At 44.0% G+C, this 16,561-nt stretch overlaps 1 protein-coding gene across 3 annotated transcripts in view; it reads left to right on the top strand.

The window, feature by feature from the left end:
* Nucleotides 1-16,561, top strand: part of LOC137360996 (netrin receptor UNC5C-like) — a 347,807-nt gene that overhangs the window by 274,110 nt on the left and 57,136 nt on the right. For 2 of the 3 annotated variants that reach the window (XM_068026050.1, XM_068026077.1), the window contains exons 5-6: nucleotides 8,995-9,175; nucleotides 14,397-14,564. In XM_068026050.1, coding sequence (XP_067882151.1) covers nucleotides 8,995-9,175; nucleotides 14,397-14,564 — 349 coding nt within the window. The remainder of the gene's footprint in view (nucleotides 1-8,994; nucleotides 9,176-14,396; nucleotides 14,565-16,561) is intronic. The other variant, XM_068026123.1, reaches the window with a different exon arrangement.

Genomic DNA, 16,561 nt, shown 5'->3' with positions numbered 1-16,561 from the left:
GTGCTGTCGAAGGAGCCTTGACAAGTTGCTGCAGTGCATCTTGTAAATGAAACACACTGCTGACACCAAATGCCAATGGTGGAGGGAGTGAATGTTTAAGGTAGTGGATGGGATGCCGATCAAGTGGGTTGCTTTGTCCTGGATGGTGTCGAGCTTCTTGAGTATTGTTGGAGCTGCACCCATTCAGGAAAGTGGAGAGTATTCCATCATACTCCAGACTAGTGCCTTGTAGATGGTGGACAGGCAATGGAGGTGAGTTACTCACTGCAGAATTCCCAGCCTTTGACCTGCTTTTGTAGCCACGATATTTATATGGCTGGTCCAGTTAATTTTCTGGTCAGTGGTAACTCCCAAGATGTTGATGATGCAAGAGGGGGACATAAAGTGTGAGTATCATGCAGCACACAATTTTTTTGTGAGGCTTACTGTTAATAGTTTCAAAGCCCATCAAGGGTAAATAACTCAAGTTGAATTGTTTTTGTTCAGGGAATGGTGGCAGTTTACAGCATTCTAGATATCAACTGTGAAAAAAGCAACAATGCAATTTGACTAAAACCAACAAAAACAGTAGCCAACCCCACTCAGGCCTGAAGTAATTATCTCATCGTTCTTCAAAAGCATTCAATAGGCTCCTTAACACCAACCCCACCACCCGCCCCCTCCCCCCCCACTTTACCCCAAATCCCCTATAAATCACAGAATGACCAACAGCCCAGCTGCAGCATGTGTAAGCACGGTTAAAAAAATGACTCCTGACTGAAGCCAGTCTCAGCAAGGGTGCTATGTATGGAAGTGGTCGTAAACGCGCCAACATGGGTGCCTGGCCGGTGAGAGAGGATAGCTGCCCATCCTTAAAAATACAACAGACACAAAATGTGGCACCTCTACAAGGGGCAGTGTTGCTGCTGACACTGTGACTGTAGCAGAAGATCCTGGTGAAAGGGCATGACTTAGAGGTTCGGAGGTAAACGCATGAACGTAAATGTAAATTATGGTCGTTTGCAAAAGATATATCCAAAATTATTGTACTCATGGCAAAAATTCAGCTAATAAGGAGGAAATAAATTGCATTTATATAGCACTTTTCACCACCTCAGGATGTCCTTTTCAGCCAACGAATCACATTCACTGTTGTAATGGAAGTGAAATTGTGCAAAGCAAGCTCCCACAACAGCAGTGAAATAAATGGCCAAATCTTCTGCTTTAGGTGTTGGTTGCGGGATAAATATTGGGCCAGGATACTGGGAAGATCCCATCCCCCCTGGCCTCCCCCATCACCACCGCCCCCATTCTTCCTTGAATAGTGGCTGTGAAATAGTTTATATCCACCTGAGAGGGCAGACAGGGTTTTGGTTTAATGTCTCATCTGAAAGACAGCACCACCCCTTGGAGGGAAGGCCCCGAATGCCTTATTGGAGGGAGAGGGCTTTGTAGTGGCCAACTCCCCCAATTTTGCCCCCAACGCTTACCTGCTCAAGGTCTCAGTTTTGAGCAAGGTCTTGGGTGGGAGAATTTTTGTGTTTGTCTTCGGTGACCTTCAGCACCTGAAATGTGGCCCCCACCTCTTTTGATGTTGCAACGATGGTCCTGCAAGAGAATCTGCTGGGTGTAGCTGGGGTCCAGTGGGAGCCTGTCATGAATGGTTAACGACCATGCTAAGCCAGGAAACCGGGCAGGGGTCATGGCGAGATTGGGTGATAGGCAAAAGTCCTGAATTGACCCTGTACAGTCAGGCAAATGGAAATCCAGTCCTGACTCTTCAAAAACATTATTGTAAACATATTGGAAGTCATTAATTTAAAATAATTTGCACTGGAGGGGAAATCGGGAGACACACCAAGTGTTGTTAAGATCTAAAATGAAAGCAAAATACTGCGGATGCTGGAAATCTGAAATAAAAACAGAAGGTGCTGGAAATACTCAGCAGGTCAGGCAGCATCTCAGAAGAGAGAAGCAGAGTTAACGTTTCAGGTCTGTTGTAATTGAAATTCTGGAAGGTCAATTCTGATGAAAGGTCACAGACCTGAAACATTAACTCCGCTTCTCTCTCCACAGATGCTGTCAGACCTGCTGAGTATTTCCAGCACTTTCTGTTTTTATTATTGTTAAGATCTAAATGCACAACTTGAAAGGCCAGTGGAAGCAGATTCTATAGGATGACAGAAACCAATTGGACATGCACTTGAAGAGAGAAATTGGAAGATTCTGGGGAATAAGCTGGGATGGGAGGTCCAATTGCATAGCTCTTTCAAAGAGCCGGCACAGGGCATGATGGGCTGAATGGCCTCCTCCTGTGCTGTGCAATTCTATGGTTCTAAAAGTTGTTTGTAATGCAAATACAATACCCAGATGGATAAGTCTACTTTAACCTCACAATGTACAATCTGTTGGCTCCACCGAGCAAAAAGAAATCAATGGACCCAGCACTCAAACAGCATGACACCGCTAAATACCTACCACTTGGTAGAGTGAACACCAGCACAGTTACTCAGCCTCTAGCTGCAGACATTAATGAGAAAATACAGGGTGAAGAAGTGGTGATGATTAATTAGGGACCAGTTGGCATAAGATAGAATTATATCATGTTGCTTTCCCTTGCTGTAGTACGCGAACAGATTTAACCAGCTTGTTCTCAAATGCAGTGCATTAACGCATACTGATAGCCAATGAAGTGCTTTTTTCACTGTGGGGAAATGCAATACCAATTTGCGCACAGCAAGCTCCCCACAAGCAGCAATGAAATCAATGACCAAATCACCTGTTGTTCATCATAGCCACCACTCCCATTTATTCAGACAGCAGCTGTTGGTAATGTATTCTGCTGTTGCCATTTACACCTCCTCTAGACCCGTCTTTTGCTTTTTCACTTGTCCCATTGCCATCCACTTTTACCCTACGCCATCATCGTTTTTGTCATTTACTCTCTCCTGCTTTCCATCCTATCAGAGACCTTCCCTTTTGTTCTTTCCTCCCCATCCCCTTTCCCTGCCTCTGCTTAAAAACTGTTGCATCTCTAACATTTCCAGTTCTGATGAAAGGTCATCAAACTGTGTTTCCCTCTCCACAGCTGCTGCCAGAGTATTTCCAGCATTTTCTGTTTTCACATCTGTTTTAGATGTTGATTGAGTGAGAAACACTGGTCAGGGGCACCAGGGAGAATGGGGACCTCTATTGTCTCTTTGAGTACACATGAGAAGTGTTCTGACTGGCCTGGAGATGTTCAGCATGCTGATATCTCCTGTTGCAGCAATGTACTGAGCACTAGTTGTCACAACACTGGGATTTGCAATGGAGGGTTTAATTATTCAGGCAATAGGCACTAGTATCTCTTCAGGGTGTTGCTATTTTGGAGGCATTGTGGTCATGTTGCAGTAACAACCAGCTTCAACTAACTTGGAGAATTGGCCCACGGCAGAGGAATTGTGAAACCTCTCTGGTGCCTACTGTTCTGTGCTCGTATGGGCCGCAGAGTCCCATGAGAGGTTAACTTTGCTAGTAGCGTGAATGGAGCACTGGCACGACCGTTTGGCACACGTTAGCAGCAGTTCTGTGCTCTTTTATAGCCCTAAACTAGTGATGGTAGCCACTGAGCCCATAGCGACTCTTAATATCTGAAGCACCTGGCACTAGTGGAAATCCTTGGACATCAAAGCCTTGGAGAGGGTACAGAGGAGATTTACTAGAATGGTATCTGTGATGAGGGACTTCTGTTATATGGAGAGACTGGAGTAGGTAGGTTTGTTCTACTTATACCAGAGAAGGCTAAGGGGAGATTTAATAGAGGTTTTTAAAATTATGAGGAGTTTTGGTTGAGTAAATAAAGAGAAATTGTTTCACTGGCAGGAGGGTCTTGTAGTCAGATTTAAGGTAGTCATCAAAAGAACCAAAAGGAGAATTATTTTTACGCAGTGAGTTGTGATGATCTGGAACGCGCTGCCTGAAAGGGCAGTGGAAGCAGATTCAATAGTAACTTTCGAAAGGGAATTGGATAAGTACTGGAAGGAGAAATATTTGCAGGACTATGGGGAAAGAATGGGAGAGTGAGACTAATTGGATAACTCAAAAAACTGGCGCAGGCACAATGGGCTGAATGGCCTTCGTCTGTGTTGTGTGATTCTGATGCTGTGTGGCTGGTTTTTAACGAGGAGGTGGTGGCTCTATTCACTGGCTGGAAAGTATTTTATGGTCTTCAGGCAGTTAATTGCCTGAGGTTGTGGATTCTGCCACTTTAAGGCATGATGTCCCACCTCCAAGAGCTGCCAGTCAATCAGAGAGCCAGCAGCTCCTCAGTCCCAGCAGCACCACTGGGAGCAATGGCCACTGCCGGGAGTGCAGCAATCCCCGGAGCAGCGGCCATCAAGGAGTGCAGGTAAGTGGGGTCGGGGATCGCCGGGGCCAATTAGGCTGGCTCCAGCAAGGGATTAGGAAATTGATCAGGAAGGTAGGTGGGGTCTTCCAGCAGGGGTGGCAGTTGCCGATCAGCAGGGACCCCCCCCCCCGCTCCCGACCATGGCCACAGGGAGGCTGCCAGGTTTCACTGGGCAGCTTCCCCAGGTGGCGAAGTACCCATCCGCCGCTGGTGGGAAGAGGCCCTTAAGTGGCCTTTGAATAGCCACTTAAGGGCCACAATTGACCCAAGGGTGGGCAGGTTGCCCGCCCCTTCCCCCGCCGCTGGTAAAATATTGGCGATGGGTAGGCAACAGGCACAGCGACCCTGCCATCCCACCCGATTTTATGCCCCGCGCCCCCGCTTCCCAGTCCACTCCCAGCAGGCATAAAATTCCAGCCTATGATTCTCTTGAAGTCCATCAGGATAAGATGTTGATACAGCTAATGGGCCTTGTATAACTCCTGCAGCTTCACAAGCACCAGCTACTCCTTCAAGTGGAGGAGCGTGCAGTAAGAAAGAAATAATTTGCAGATATACAGCATGTCCTCAGGGTGCTTCACTGGTGATGAATTACTTTCAAAATGTGGTTGCTGCTGTGTTGCAATAAACACGGCAACCAACTTGAGCACAGCAAGCTCCCACAAGCAGTTAATGAGATAAGCGAGCAGACAGATAATTGGGTATTTTCTCAACTTCACTGCTTGGTGGAGCAGGTTGTCCATTTGTTGTAGAACTCACTCGATTTTTATCACACTGAATAACAATATGAGATTTGGGTGGGTTTTACCATGGGTGGGAGAGCTGTTACACCAAATTACTGGGCAACAGGTGATGTCGAAAGGTGGCCCGAGTTTTTAGTGATGTTGCTTGAGGGATGAATGTTGACCAAGAACACCAGTGGAACTTCTTTGAAATAATGCAATGGAATCTTTTGCCAACAATAGTATCTTGCATTTAAATAGTGCCTTTAACATCGTAAAATGTCCCAACGTGCTTCACAAGAGGATTATCAAACAAAATTGACACGAACTACATAGAGAGGAATTAGGACAAGTGACTGCAGGCTTTAAGGTGCATCTTAAAGGGGAAAGGGTGAAGTAGAAAGGTGGGGAGGTTTAGGGAGGGAATTCCAGAGCTTAAGGCCCACGCAGCTGAAGGCATGGACACCAATGGAGGAGCGAAGTAAATCAGGGATGCACAAAAGGCCAGAACTGAAGAAGTGCAGAGATCTTGGAGGGTTATGGGGTTGGACAAGGTTACAAAGAGAGGGGCGAAACCATGGAGGGATTTGAAAACAAGCCTGAGAACTTTAAAACTAAAATGTTGCCTCACTGGGACCTAATGTGGGTCAACAAGCACAAGGGTGATGAATACATCCAACTTTACAGGTTGACAGGGCAGCACTCCCTCAGTGCTGCACTGAAGTGTTAGCCTACAAGATGTGCTAAGGCCTGCAGTAAAACTCAAACCCAGGAACCTCTGCCTGAAAGATAAGAATGTTCCCAGAGAACCAAGCTGACACAAAGTGATGTAGTTTTTAGTTTTAGTTATACAGCACGGAAACAGGCACTTCAGCCCACCGAGTCTGTGCCGACCATCAACCACCCATTTATACTAATCCTACACTAATCCCATATTCCTACCACATCCCCACCTGTCCCTATATTTCCCTACCACCTACCTATACTAGGGACAATTTATAATGGCCAATTTACCTACCAACCTGCAAATCTTTTGGCTTGTGGGAGGAAACCGGAGCACCCGGAGAAAACCCACACAGACACAGGGAGAACTTGCAAACTCCACACAGGCAGTGCCCAGAATTGAACCCAGGTCGCTGGAGCTGTGAGGCTGCGGTGCTAACCACTGCACCACTGTGTAGCACGATAACAATCAGCGTGGTGAAGAATACAATAGACAAAGGGCAAATATGGCAGTGAAATGCATTAACACAAACACAACAAACACTTAATACAAAAAATTTATTTCTGATATATATTAGAGTCAGTCATTCTTTCATTGCACAGAAAAATAACATAATCTAAAGGTCGAAACACACACAACAAAGCAAGAATGGCTAAAAGCAGTCTGCTGATTGCAGATATGTCTAAAAATAAATAACAGTGCCCACTTTCACTGCTTGTTGGAATAGCTAGTTATTGACGCCGGAGTGGGGGAAGATTTCACCCGATCGATCGCTGTAACTTCGGCAAAGGATTGGCGGAAAGGTAACCGCCAAAGTCATGTCAGCCAATCAGGGGAAACAGCCGCAAGAAAAAGTTAAAGAAAGAACATTTATTTATACAGTGCTTTTCTCAACCTCAGGATGTCCCAAAACACTTTACAGCCAATGAAATACTTTTGTGTAGTCACTGTTATAACGTAGGAAACATGACAGGTAATTAGCAATGTGACAATGTTCAGATAATCTGTTTTTTGAGGATGTTGATGTTGGAAATCTTGCTGTAAGACCCTCAGACGTCCGTCTCCCCTGCCAATTGTTCTCCAAGTTCCTGCTGAGGTGCACATGGTGAGATGTATGATATGACACGGATCTCACTAACAGCCCTCAATATAAGTGACAAAAGTGCTGATTCTCTATGGTGTCTCCAGTGGTTATGCCCTCCCCCCCCACTCCACCCTGCTCACCATCCCAAACATATCTGAACACATTTATGACAGATAATCAGTATACAAATATATTATAACATAGGCTGCTATTGAACAGTGAACAATCAGAGAGCAAACTGATAATTAGCTAAGTGGGGGGGGGGGGGGGGGGGGTCAGCTTCTTGGCACTGCTCAACAGAAACATCCCAGAACATAGCCATGAACCAAATGGGTTTTGCTAGCTCATCTCAATGATTACATGGTTTGGAATAGACAATATAACGGCCAGATGCAGTAGCAATACTGTCATCACTGGTGATTCCTCCTCACTTTTCATGCAATGTGAGGAATACATTTATTTTTTGTATTTATTCGCTCTTGGATTCAGATGTCACTGGCCAGGCCAACATTTATTGCCCATCCCTAATTGCCCTTGAGAACCGCTGCAGTCCATGTGGTGAAGGTGCTCCCTCAGTGCTCTTAAGGAGGGAGATTCAAGTTTTTGATCCAGCAACAGTGAAAGAGCAGCAATATATTTCCAAGTCAGGATGGTGTGTGGCTTGGAGGGGAACTTGCAGGTATTGGTGTTCCCATGTGTCTACTGCCCTTATGCTTCTAGGTGGTAGAGGTCGTGGGTTTGGAAGGTGCTGTCGAAGGAGCTCCGGTGAGTTGTTGCAGTGCATCTTGTAGATGCAACACACTGGCTGATTTGCCACGTTGACGCTCGCTGGTGCTCCTTCACCACATGTGGTAGCTGCATGTTTTTTTTTAAAGGTGATCAACCACAGTCTGCAGACGGCCGGCCTTGTTTCAGTGTCAAGGCTGTGTAACCAATGTGTTCCCATGATCCAGTAGACTGCGGCACATGCCCAGTGAAAGGAAAGCCTGGGGAACACCTGTCTGATCTGCACAAAGGTGACTATTTAAGAGGATCATTAATAAAAGTAACAAACCATTAGCATGACATCTTCCATCGATGGTTATTATTGCGTTGGGCTTTGAGTTCTGTTTTTTATCCCCATAATCTAAGGGAGCATTGAAAATGTTCCTTACTTCTCTTAACCATGTAAGGAATATAACTTTATCATAAAACTATTGGTCCCTTTAGAACCAGATACTTTTGTATTTTTACCCCAGTTTTCACCTGCCTTCCCCCAAGGGTGTTAACAGTTTAGTTCCAGGAGTACTGGCAACCCTCCTGTGCACAACCCAAGTAGCTAGTTCTTACATTTAAGCAATGTGAGCTTTTAGTAAGCTATCTGACTGTGGCAGGCCTGTGTCCAAATCCAACGCTCGCTAAGTTTTCACACACATACGAACACATAAATTAGGAGCAGAAGTGGGGCACTCGGCCCCTCTAACCTGCTCCACCATTCAATAAGATCATGGCTGATCTGTTTGTGTCTCGAATTCCACACCCCCATCTACCCCCGATAACCTTTGATTCCCTTGCCTAACAAGATTCTATCTACCTCTGCCTTAAAAATAGTCAATGATTCCGCCTCTATCACCTTCTGAGGCAGAGAGTTCCAAAGTTGCACAACCCTCTGAGAGAAAAAATTTCTCCTCACCTCTGTCTTAAAAGGGCGATCTCTAATTTTAAAACTGTACCCCCTAGTTCTGGACGCACCCAAAAGAGGAAACATCCTTTCCACATCCACATCCAGCACACCTCCCTGGATACATTTGCCCCAGCCCTTCCTTCTTACCCTGGAAATACTAAGGTTAATTGTAGCAGCTTTACTGCCAATTGAGCTGAGATTAGCTAACTCAGGACTAATTAGGATTCAGTCTTGGGAATCTCTTAGTTTGAATGTGCATCTAAATACTGACAGGAGCTACAATACTTCAATTAAAACGCCAATTGTTGATGAAACTGTGAATATATTTGGATTAATACAGTCGTGTTGTGCCTAATAATATTTATTCTTGAAGATATGAGTGATTCAGAGTTTACAAATTGTCACAATGCAGCGTGATCTCTTGAATTCAAGGTTGAATGGCTGAGGAACGATGAAGTCATTGACCCAGTCCAGGATCGAAACTTTTACCTGACCATCGATCACAATCTGATCATCAAACAGGCCCGACTGTCTGACACCGCGAATTATACATGTGTTGCCAAAAACATAGTGGCCAGACGGAGCAGCACCACAGCTACCGTCATTGTCTATGGTAAGTTAATACACTATACCCATACAGAGGATATCATAGCCATTGACAGATACATGATCAGGGCAGATTGTATATAGTGTTTTATCATTACAATGCCGCAGCACATTGAGTACTGAAAACATGGGAGTGAGACACAGAGTAATAAAGATGTGTGGAATTATCCCTTGTATCGGAAGACTTTAATGGGGAAATAGTTACGGGAAATATTACAGGAAGTACGCACTATACAAGACATTTACAATATTATAAAGACATATATACTTTAGAATCTGTGTGATTAAATGTCAGTTAATTATACCATCTTAAATCCCTCAATTAAATGATTGTCGAGATTTCATTGAAGTGTTATTCCCAGGTAATCAGCTGCAAATTAACTTGTAGTAATCCTGTCAGATCATGTCACAAATCTAATCCTTCAATGAGGATATATTTGTTAGAGTTCCCTGAATTTTTACATCCACAATGTCACCGATTGACAGCTTTGTCTGGAGATAATATAGCATCTTAATCCAAAAGTTGGGCATAATATTAGTGACATCTGATTGCCTTAAATGGGAGTTAGTTAGAAAATGGATTAAGGGCTTTGCTTAACGTAGTCTATTACACGGTTCCTGTTTTGGAAGGGCTGCTTTTGCTGACTTCAGTAGTTTCTTCACTTTTGAAGAGCCAGTTTCTGAAAGTAATAAAATGTTACATGTTGCCTTATTAAAATAATCAAGTAACTGACGGTGTATAATCCAAGTCTGATCTCTCTCTGGAGCAATAATTGCTCCAAGAAAACTTTATATATTATGACACCCCTAGCTGAGAAATGAAAAAAAAATTGTAAATAACAGTGACACGCAGATTCCACTTTTCCCTTCACTTTACTGATACAATGGATTATTTCCCACGCCTTCCTAATTCTGTGTATAATCATTCCTGTGTCTTATTTACTTTGTGTGATCACTCCTACATCTGCATTACTCGGCGTATGAACACTCCCATGTGTGTGATCATTCGCACTCTCCTTCAATGGGGGAAGTAGTCTTGTTAACCCTGATGTAATAATTTATCTGTGACTGATCCATTCTCCTCCTTGCTGCATCTATGGGCAGCAAATTGGCTGTCACTGCAGATGTTCCCTACAATGACCTGGAAAGAAGGAAAGGCCTAAAAACTGAAATGTTGGTCATTTCTGTGGCCACAGACAGTGTTCCAGAATCATAGAACTAGCAGCACAGGAGAGCATTCAGCCCGTTGTCCCCATGCTGGCTCTTTGAAAGAGTTGTCGTACTTAGTCCCACACCCCACCCGTCACCCTTCCCCACACGCCCTGCACCTCACTTCATAACTGAAGTCCCTCATCCCTGGTCACATCCTGGTAAACCTCCTCTGTACACTTTACGTCTTTCCTGAAGTCTGGTCCCCAGAATTGTCCACAATACTCCAACTGAGGCCTAACCATTGATTTATAAATTAATTTATAGATAAGTGTTGTCCCCTACTTTTGAGGTGGTCTGAAAATCTTGGGAGGCAGAGGGCACAAAGCGTTAATTGGCTTCTGTTTGCCTCAGCCTCTGGAGACAAGACTCGAGAAGCTGCGATTGTTCTTTTTACAGCAGAGAAGGTTAAGGAGAGATTTAACAGAAGTGTTCAAAATTATGGAGGGTTTTGATAAAGTAGATAAGGAGAAACCGTTTCCACTGGTAGGAGGGTTAGTAAAAAGAGGACACTGATTTAAGAATCAGGTAAAGAACCAGAGGGGAGATGAGCAGAAATTACTCTGTGAGTTGTTGTGATCTGGCATGCGCTGCCTAAAAGGATAATGGAAGCAGATTCAATAGTAACTTTCATAAGGGAATTGTGTATTAAAAGGAAAAATGTGCAGGGTTATTGGGAAAGAGCAGGTGAGTTTGATCAATTGGACAGTTCTTTCGAGAAACCAGCATGAGCTCAATAGGCTGAGTGGCCTCCGTCTCATAGTCATCGAGTCATAGAATTATACAGCACAGAAACAGGCCATTTGGCCCATCATGTCCGCTCCGACCATCAAGCACCTAACTATTCTAATCCCATTTTCCAGCACTTGGCCCATTGCCCTGTATGCTATGGCAGCTGTGCTATAAGACTCTATATTTATCCATTGCCAAATATTTGTGCTTGGCCTGTTAATACAATGAAAACATGACAGCAGGCAGGAGCCAAAACACCTCTAACACAATCTAATATCTCTGGCAGCACTTCTACTTTCAAATGATGAGAAACTAGGAGCTGCAGTGGAGCAAAGAGCTTTGGGAGTCCAAATACACAAATCATTAAAAGCCAGTAGACAGGTAAAAAATGCAATTAAAAAGGTTAATGGAATATTGGCCTTTATCTCAAGGGGGCTGGAATACAAAGTTGTATTAGAGCCTTGGTCAGACCCCATCTGGAGCATCGAGTTCAGTTCTCATCTCAGAAAGGGTATATTGGCCTTGGAGGGGGCACAGCACAGATTCACCAGAAAGATACTAGGGCTTAAAGTGAGGACAGTTTACATAAATGTGGATTGTATTCCCTTGAGTATCGAAGATTGAGGGGTAATCTGATCGAGGCATTTAAAATGTTAAAAGGATTCGACAGGGCATACAGAGAAACTTATTTCCTCAGGGGATCAGTCAAGAACAAGGGGACAAAACCTGAAAATTAGAACGAGGGTGTTCAGGAGCTAAATCAGGAAGCACTCCACCACACAAAGGCAGTAGGAATCTGGAATTCTCTACTCCGAAAGACTAGATGCTGGGGGTTAATTATTCCTGACTGAGATGAGTAGGCGTTTGCTGGGTAGGTGCATCAAAGGATATGGACCAAAGGTGGGTAAAAGGAGTTGAAGCACTGATCAGCCATGATCTGACTGAATGGTGGAACAGGCCTTAAGGGGCTGAATGGTCTCCTCCTGGTCCTGAAGCTCCGATGTTCTCGATCTTCTTTATACTCTTTCACTAGATCATGTGGCAGGGGAGCACTGAAAGTTATGCTCACTGCGATGAACATTCACAGCACACAAAGTGGTGGAAGCTGCTACCATTGCCTTCACATTGTGGCCACAGAGAAGTGAGCATGAACCTGCTTCACAGGGCTGAGATCAGCAGAACGCAAGCTCAAGAGCCCTACAACAACAACGAGCTGTATTTATATAGCACCTTTAACATAGTAAAACATCCCAATGCGCTTCACAGGAGCATTAACAAACAAAGTTTGGCACTGATCCACATAAGGAGACATCAGGACAGTTGACCAAAAGCTTGGACAAAGAGATAAGTTTGAAGGAGAGTCTTAAAGGAGGAGAGAGAGGTAGAGAGGTGAAGAGGTTTATGGAGGGAATTCTAGAGCTTAGGGTCCAGACAGCTGAAGACATGGCCACCAACAATCGCACGATTAAGATTAGTGATGCTCAAGAGGCCAGTATTGGAGAAACTCAGAGATCTTGGAGGAAGGGACAGAGAGTAGTGTATCCAGATTTGCTGACGATACAAAAATAGTTGGGAAAGCATGTTGTGATGAGGACACAAAGAATCTGCAAAGGGATACAGATAGGTTAAGTGAGTGGGCAAAAACTTGGCAGATGGAGTTCAATGTGGGAAAGTGTGAGGTAATCCACTTTGGTAAGAAGAATAAAAAGATAGATTATTATTTAGATGGAGAAAGACTACAAAATACTGCAGTACAGAGGGATCTGGGTGTTCTTGAATATGAAACACAAAAGGTTAACATGCAGGTGCAGCAAGTAATTAGGAAGGCAAATGGAATTTTAGCCTTTATTGCTAGGGGGTTAGAGTTTAAAAATAGGGAAGTCTTGATACAACTGTACAGGGTGTTGGTGAGGCCACACCTGGAGTACTGTGTACAGTTTTGGTCCCCATATTTAAGGAAGGATATATGAGCACTGGAGGCAGTTCAGAAAAGGTTCACTAGGCTGGTTCCTGGGATGAAGGGGTTGTCTTATCAAGAACGGCTAAACAGGTTAGGCCTTTATTCATTGGAGTTTAGAAGAATGAGAGGTGTCTTACTAAAACATATAAGATTCTAAGGGGGCTTGACAGGGTAGATGTTGAGAATATGTTTCCACTGGTGGGGGAATCTCATACACTCATTATTCATTACAGAATAAGGGGGCACACATTTAAAACTGAGATGCGAAAGAATTTCTTCTCTCAGAGGGTGGTGAATCTCTGGAATTCTCTACCTCAGAGAGTTGTAGAGGCTAGATCACTAAATGTATTTAAGGAGGAGGTATATAGATTTTTGAAATCTCGGCGAGTCGAGGGTTATGCAGAGCAGGCCCGAAAGAGGAGTTGAGGCCTGGGACAGATCAGCCCTGATCTTATTGAATGGCGGGGCAGGCTTGAGGGGCTGAATGGCCTACTCCTGCTCCTACCTCTTATGTTCTTATGTTCTTATCTCAAAGTGTTTTAGGGCTGGAGGAGATTACAGAGTTAGGGAGGGGCGAGGCCATGGAGGGATTTGAAAAATAGGATGAGAATTTTAAAATTGAGGCGTTGCTTGACGAGGAACCAATGTAGGTCAGTGAACATGGAGCTAGTGAAGTTGGTGCTCAGTATTGCACAGTCTCCATGCCCCCACCCGACACAAACAACATTTTCTCGGCTATAATCACTGGAGAAGTCCATCACAATAGCTACAGGACTTTATTGTTGCAGGTAACAAGGTAATTGATTTTAAGCGATGCCATGGTATTATTTTGAAGGAGAGCAGGGGCGTTCTCGCTGGTGTCCTGGTCCAATAGTTATCCCTCAATAAACATCACTAATAACACAGAGTATCTGGTCATTTATCCCATATGTGGGTGCTTGCTGTCTGCAAAATGGCTACCACATCTCTTACATTCCAACAGTGACTACACTTCAAACAAAATAACTTCATTGGCTGTGTAATTCTATGAGACTTCCTGAGGTCGTGAAAGGCACTATCGCCTTTCTTTTCTTTTAATGTATTTATCCCCCCCCCCACAAAACAATCTTCCAAATGGTTATTGCCACAGAATGTGCAGTGCTTGAAAATGTGATTTATTAACAACATTTTATAGTACTTCATGTCAAAGATAATTTAGTGTGAAAGTTCTGGTGCAAGTTCAAACTGGATCAGCATGTACTGAATTGGAGTTTTGTGTTTTGGTTCTCAATCCGTGCAGACACTGCCTTAATTACATCTCGACTTCCTCTCTTCTCCCCTCCCCTAGTTAATGGTGGCTGGTCGACATGGACGGAGTGGTCTATCTGCAACAGTCGATGTGGACGCGGCTATCAGAAACGCACACGCACCTGCACCAATCCCGCGCCGCTCAACGGAGGGGCCTTCTGCGAGGGACAGAGCGTGCAGAAAATTGCCTGCACCACCATGTGCCCTGGTAAATGTGAACCTTGCCAGACTCACAACGCCCATTGCATCTCACCGCTCCGTGAAATATTCGCTTCTTGTACTCACTATTTGGCAGTTTCTAATATTAGTTTGCAGAACAGAGTAATACATTCGTACAGAATTCCATTGTTTCCTATTTCAACACAGACATTGTCCCATTTAAATTAAACTGGGGAACCCATCCATTGAAATACCGAACAAATTTCGTATCAATTATCATTTAGGTGCGAAAGTATTCTATCTGCCTTGCAGTACCTGACAAAGGTTCTTCTCTCGTGGTGTCTACACTGGACTATTGATTAGTGCTTAGACTAGATTGTTGTCTTGTAATACTATATGAGGCAATTGACTTGCAGTGCTTATATGAGATATTGACTTGTAATTCCGTACTAGCTCATTGATTTTTGCACTTATTGTCTTGTAATGCTAAGCAATTCACCTGCAATGACCATACGAGGTAAGGGGGGAAATTTTTATTCTCAGTGACTAGGTGGTAATCTGATGAATCACCCGGCCTTTACAATCCCCCCCCCCCCCCCCCCGCCCCCCACCCCATTTTCATTGCATTTTAATAAATAGAATGAAGGTCAGGAAGGTTGTACAAAGGACTGGAGATTTAGGAAAATAAGAATGGGAGGAGGCCCTTCAACCCTTTGACCCCATTCCACCATTCAGTTAGATCATGGCTGGTCTGTATCTTAACACTGTTTACTCACCTTGGTTCCATATCCATTACTACCCTTACTACCCTTGCCTAACAAAAATCTATCAAGCTCAGTTTTGATTTTTTTTTCAATTGACCCCCCAGCCTTTTGGGGGAGAGAGTTCCAGATTCCCACTCCCCTTTGTGTGAAGAGGTGCTTCTTGACATCACCCCTGAATGACCTGGCTCTAATTTTAAGATTCTGCCCCCTTGTTCTGGATACTCCACCAGAGGAAATAGTTCCTCTTTATCTACCTGATCCTTTAATCATCTTAAATAATTCAGTTGGATGACCACTGAATCTGCCATATCTGCTCCACCAGATAACCACCCAGTCGGTGAAAATGAAAATCTACCCTATTGATCTTTAATGCTATAGTGGATCATCGACTTGTTACACAAGACTTAACGGGGCTGATTTTAGGATCCTCCAGATGAAAAATAATGATCGATTTAAGAATGGACTGAGATATATCCCGATGGATTTCCAACCATTGAGTGCCACATGTGAGACTCCAGTGAGACTTGAGCAAATGGCAACAGGCTCCTGCACTAAATTGGCAGAAACATCATAATATTAAAATTAAGGGGAATTGATATCATTTGATGCCAACAGCTTTTGGCATAACTCAAAGCCCTTGTTCATCATGACTGCATTTCTTGGATGTCTACAGATCCAAGGCTTAATATTTGAATGCCATAACACCGCTTGTTGTACAGGCCACCACAGTCTGAGTCTTCACACCTTGGGATCCTGCCAGGCTGCCTCAGGGAACATTAGCAACATCATTAGTTAATCTGCACTCCACAAAGGTATAAAGCAGCGACTGATGTGTTGTATCCCAGTGACAGCATAGAGGTATGGTAGCATAGTGGTTATGTTACTGGGCTAGTAATCCAGAGGTCTAAATGAATGGACTGGCGAAATGATTTTAAATCCAACTATGGCTGCTGAGAATTTAAATTTAATTAAACAAATTTGGAATAAAAAGCTGATATCAGCAATGGTGACTCTGCAACTACCAGATTGTTCCAAAAACCCATCTGGTTCACTAATATAAAGGAAATTTGCTGTCTTTACCTAGTCTGGCCTATATGTGACTCCAGACCCACAGCAATGTGACTGACTCTTAAATGCCCTCTGAGGGCAGCACAGTGGCGCAGTGGTTAGCACTGCAGCCTCACAGCTCCAGCGACCTAGGTTCAGTTCTGGGTACTGCCTGTGTGGAGTTTGTAAGTTCTCCCTGTGACCATGTGGGTTTCCACCAGGTGCTCTGGTTTCC

Source organism: Heterodontus francisci, chromosome 1, assembly GCF_036365525.1.
Source record: "Heterodontus francisci isolate sHetFra1 chromosome 1, sHetFra1.hap1, whole genome shotgun sequence".
Taxonomy (NCBI): Eukaryota; Metazoa; Chordata; class Chondrichthyes; order Heterodontiformes; family Heterodontidae; genus Heterodontus; species Heterodontus francisci.
The sequence above is the reverse complement of the archived record's forward strand: the minus strand, read 5'-3'. Positions and strand labels throughout refer to the sequence as shown.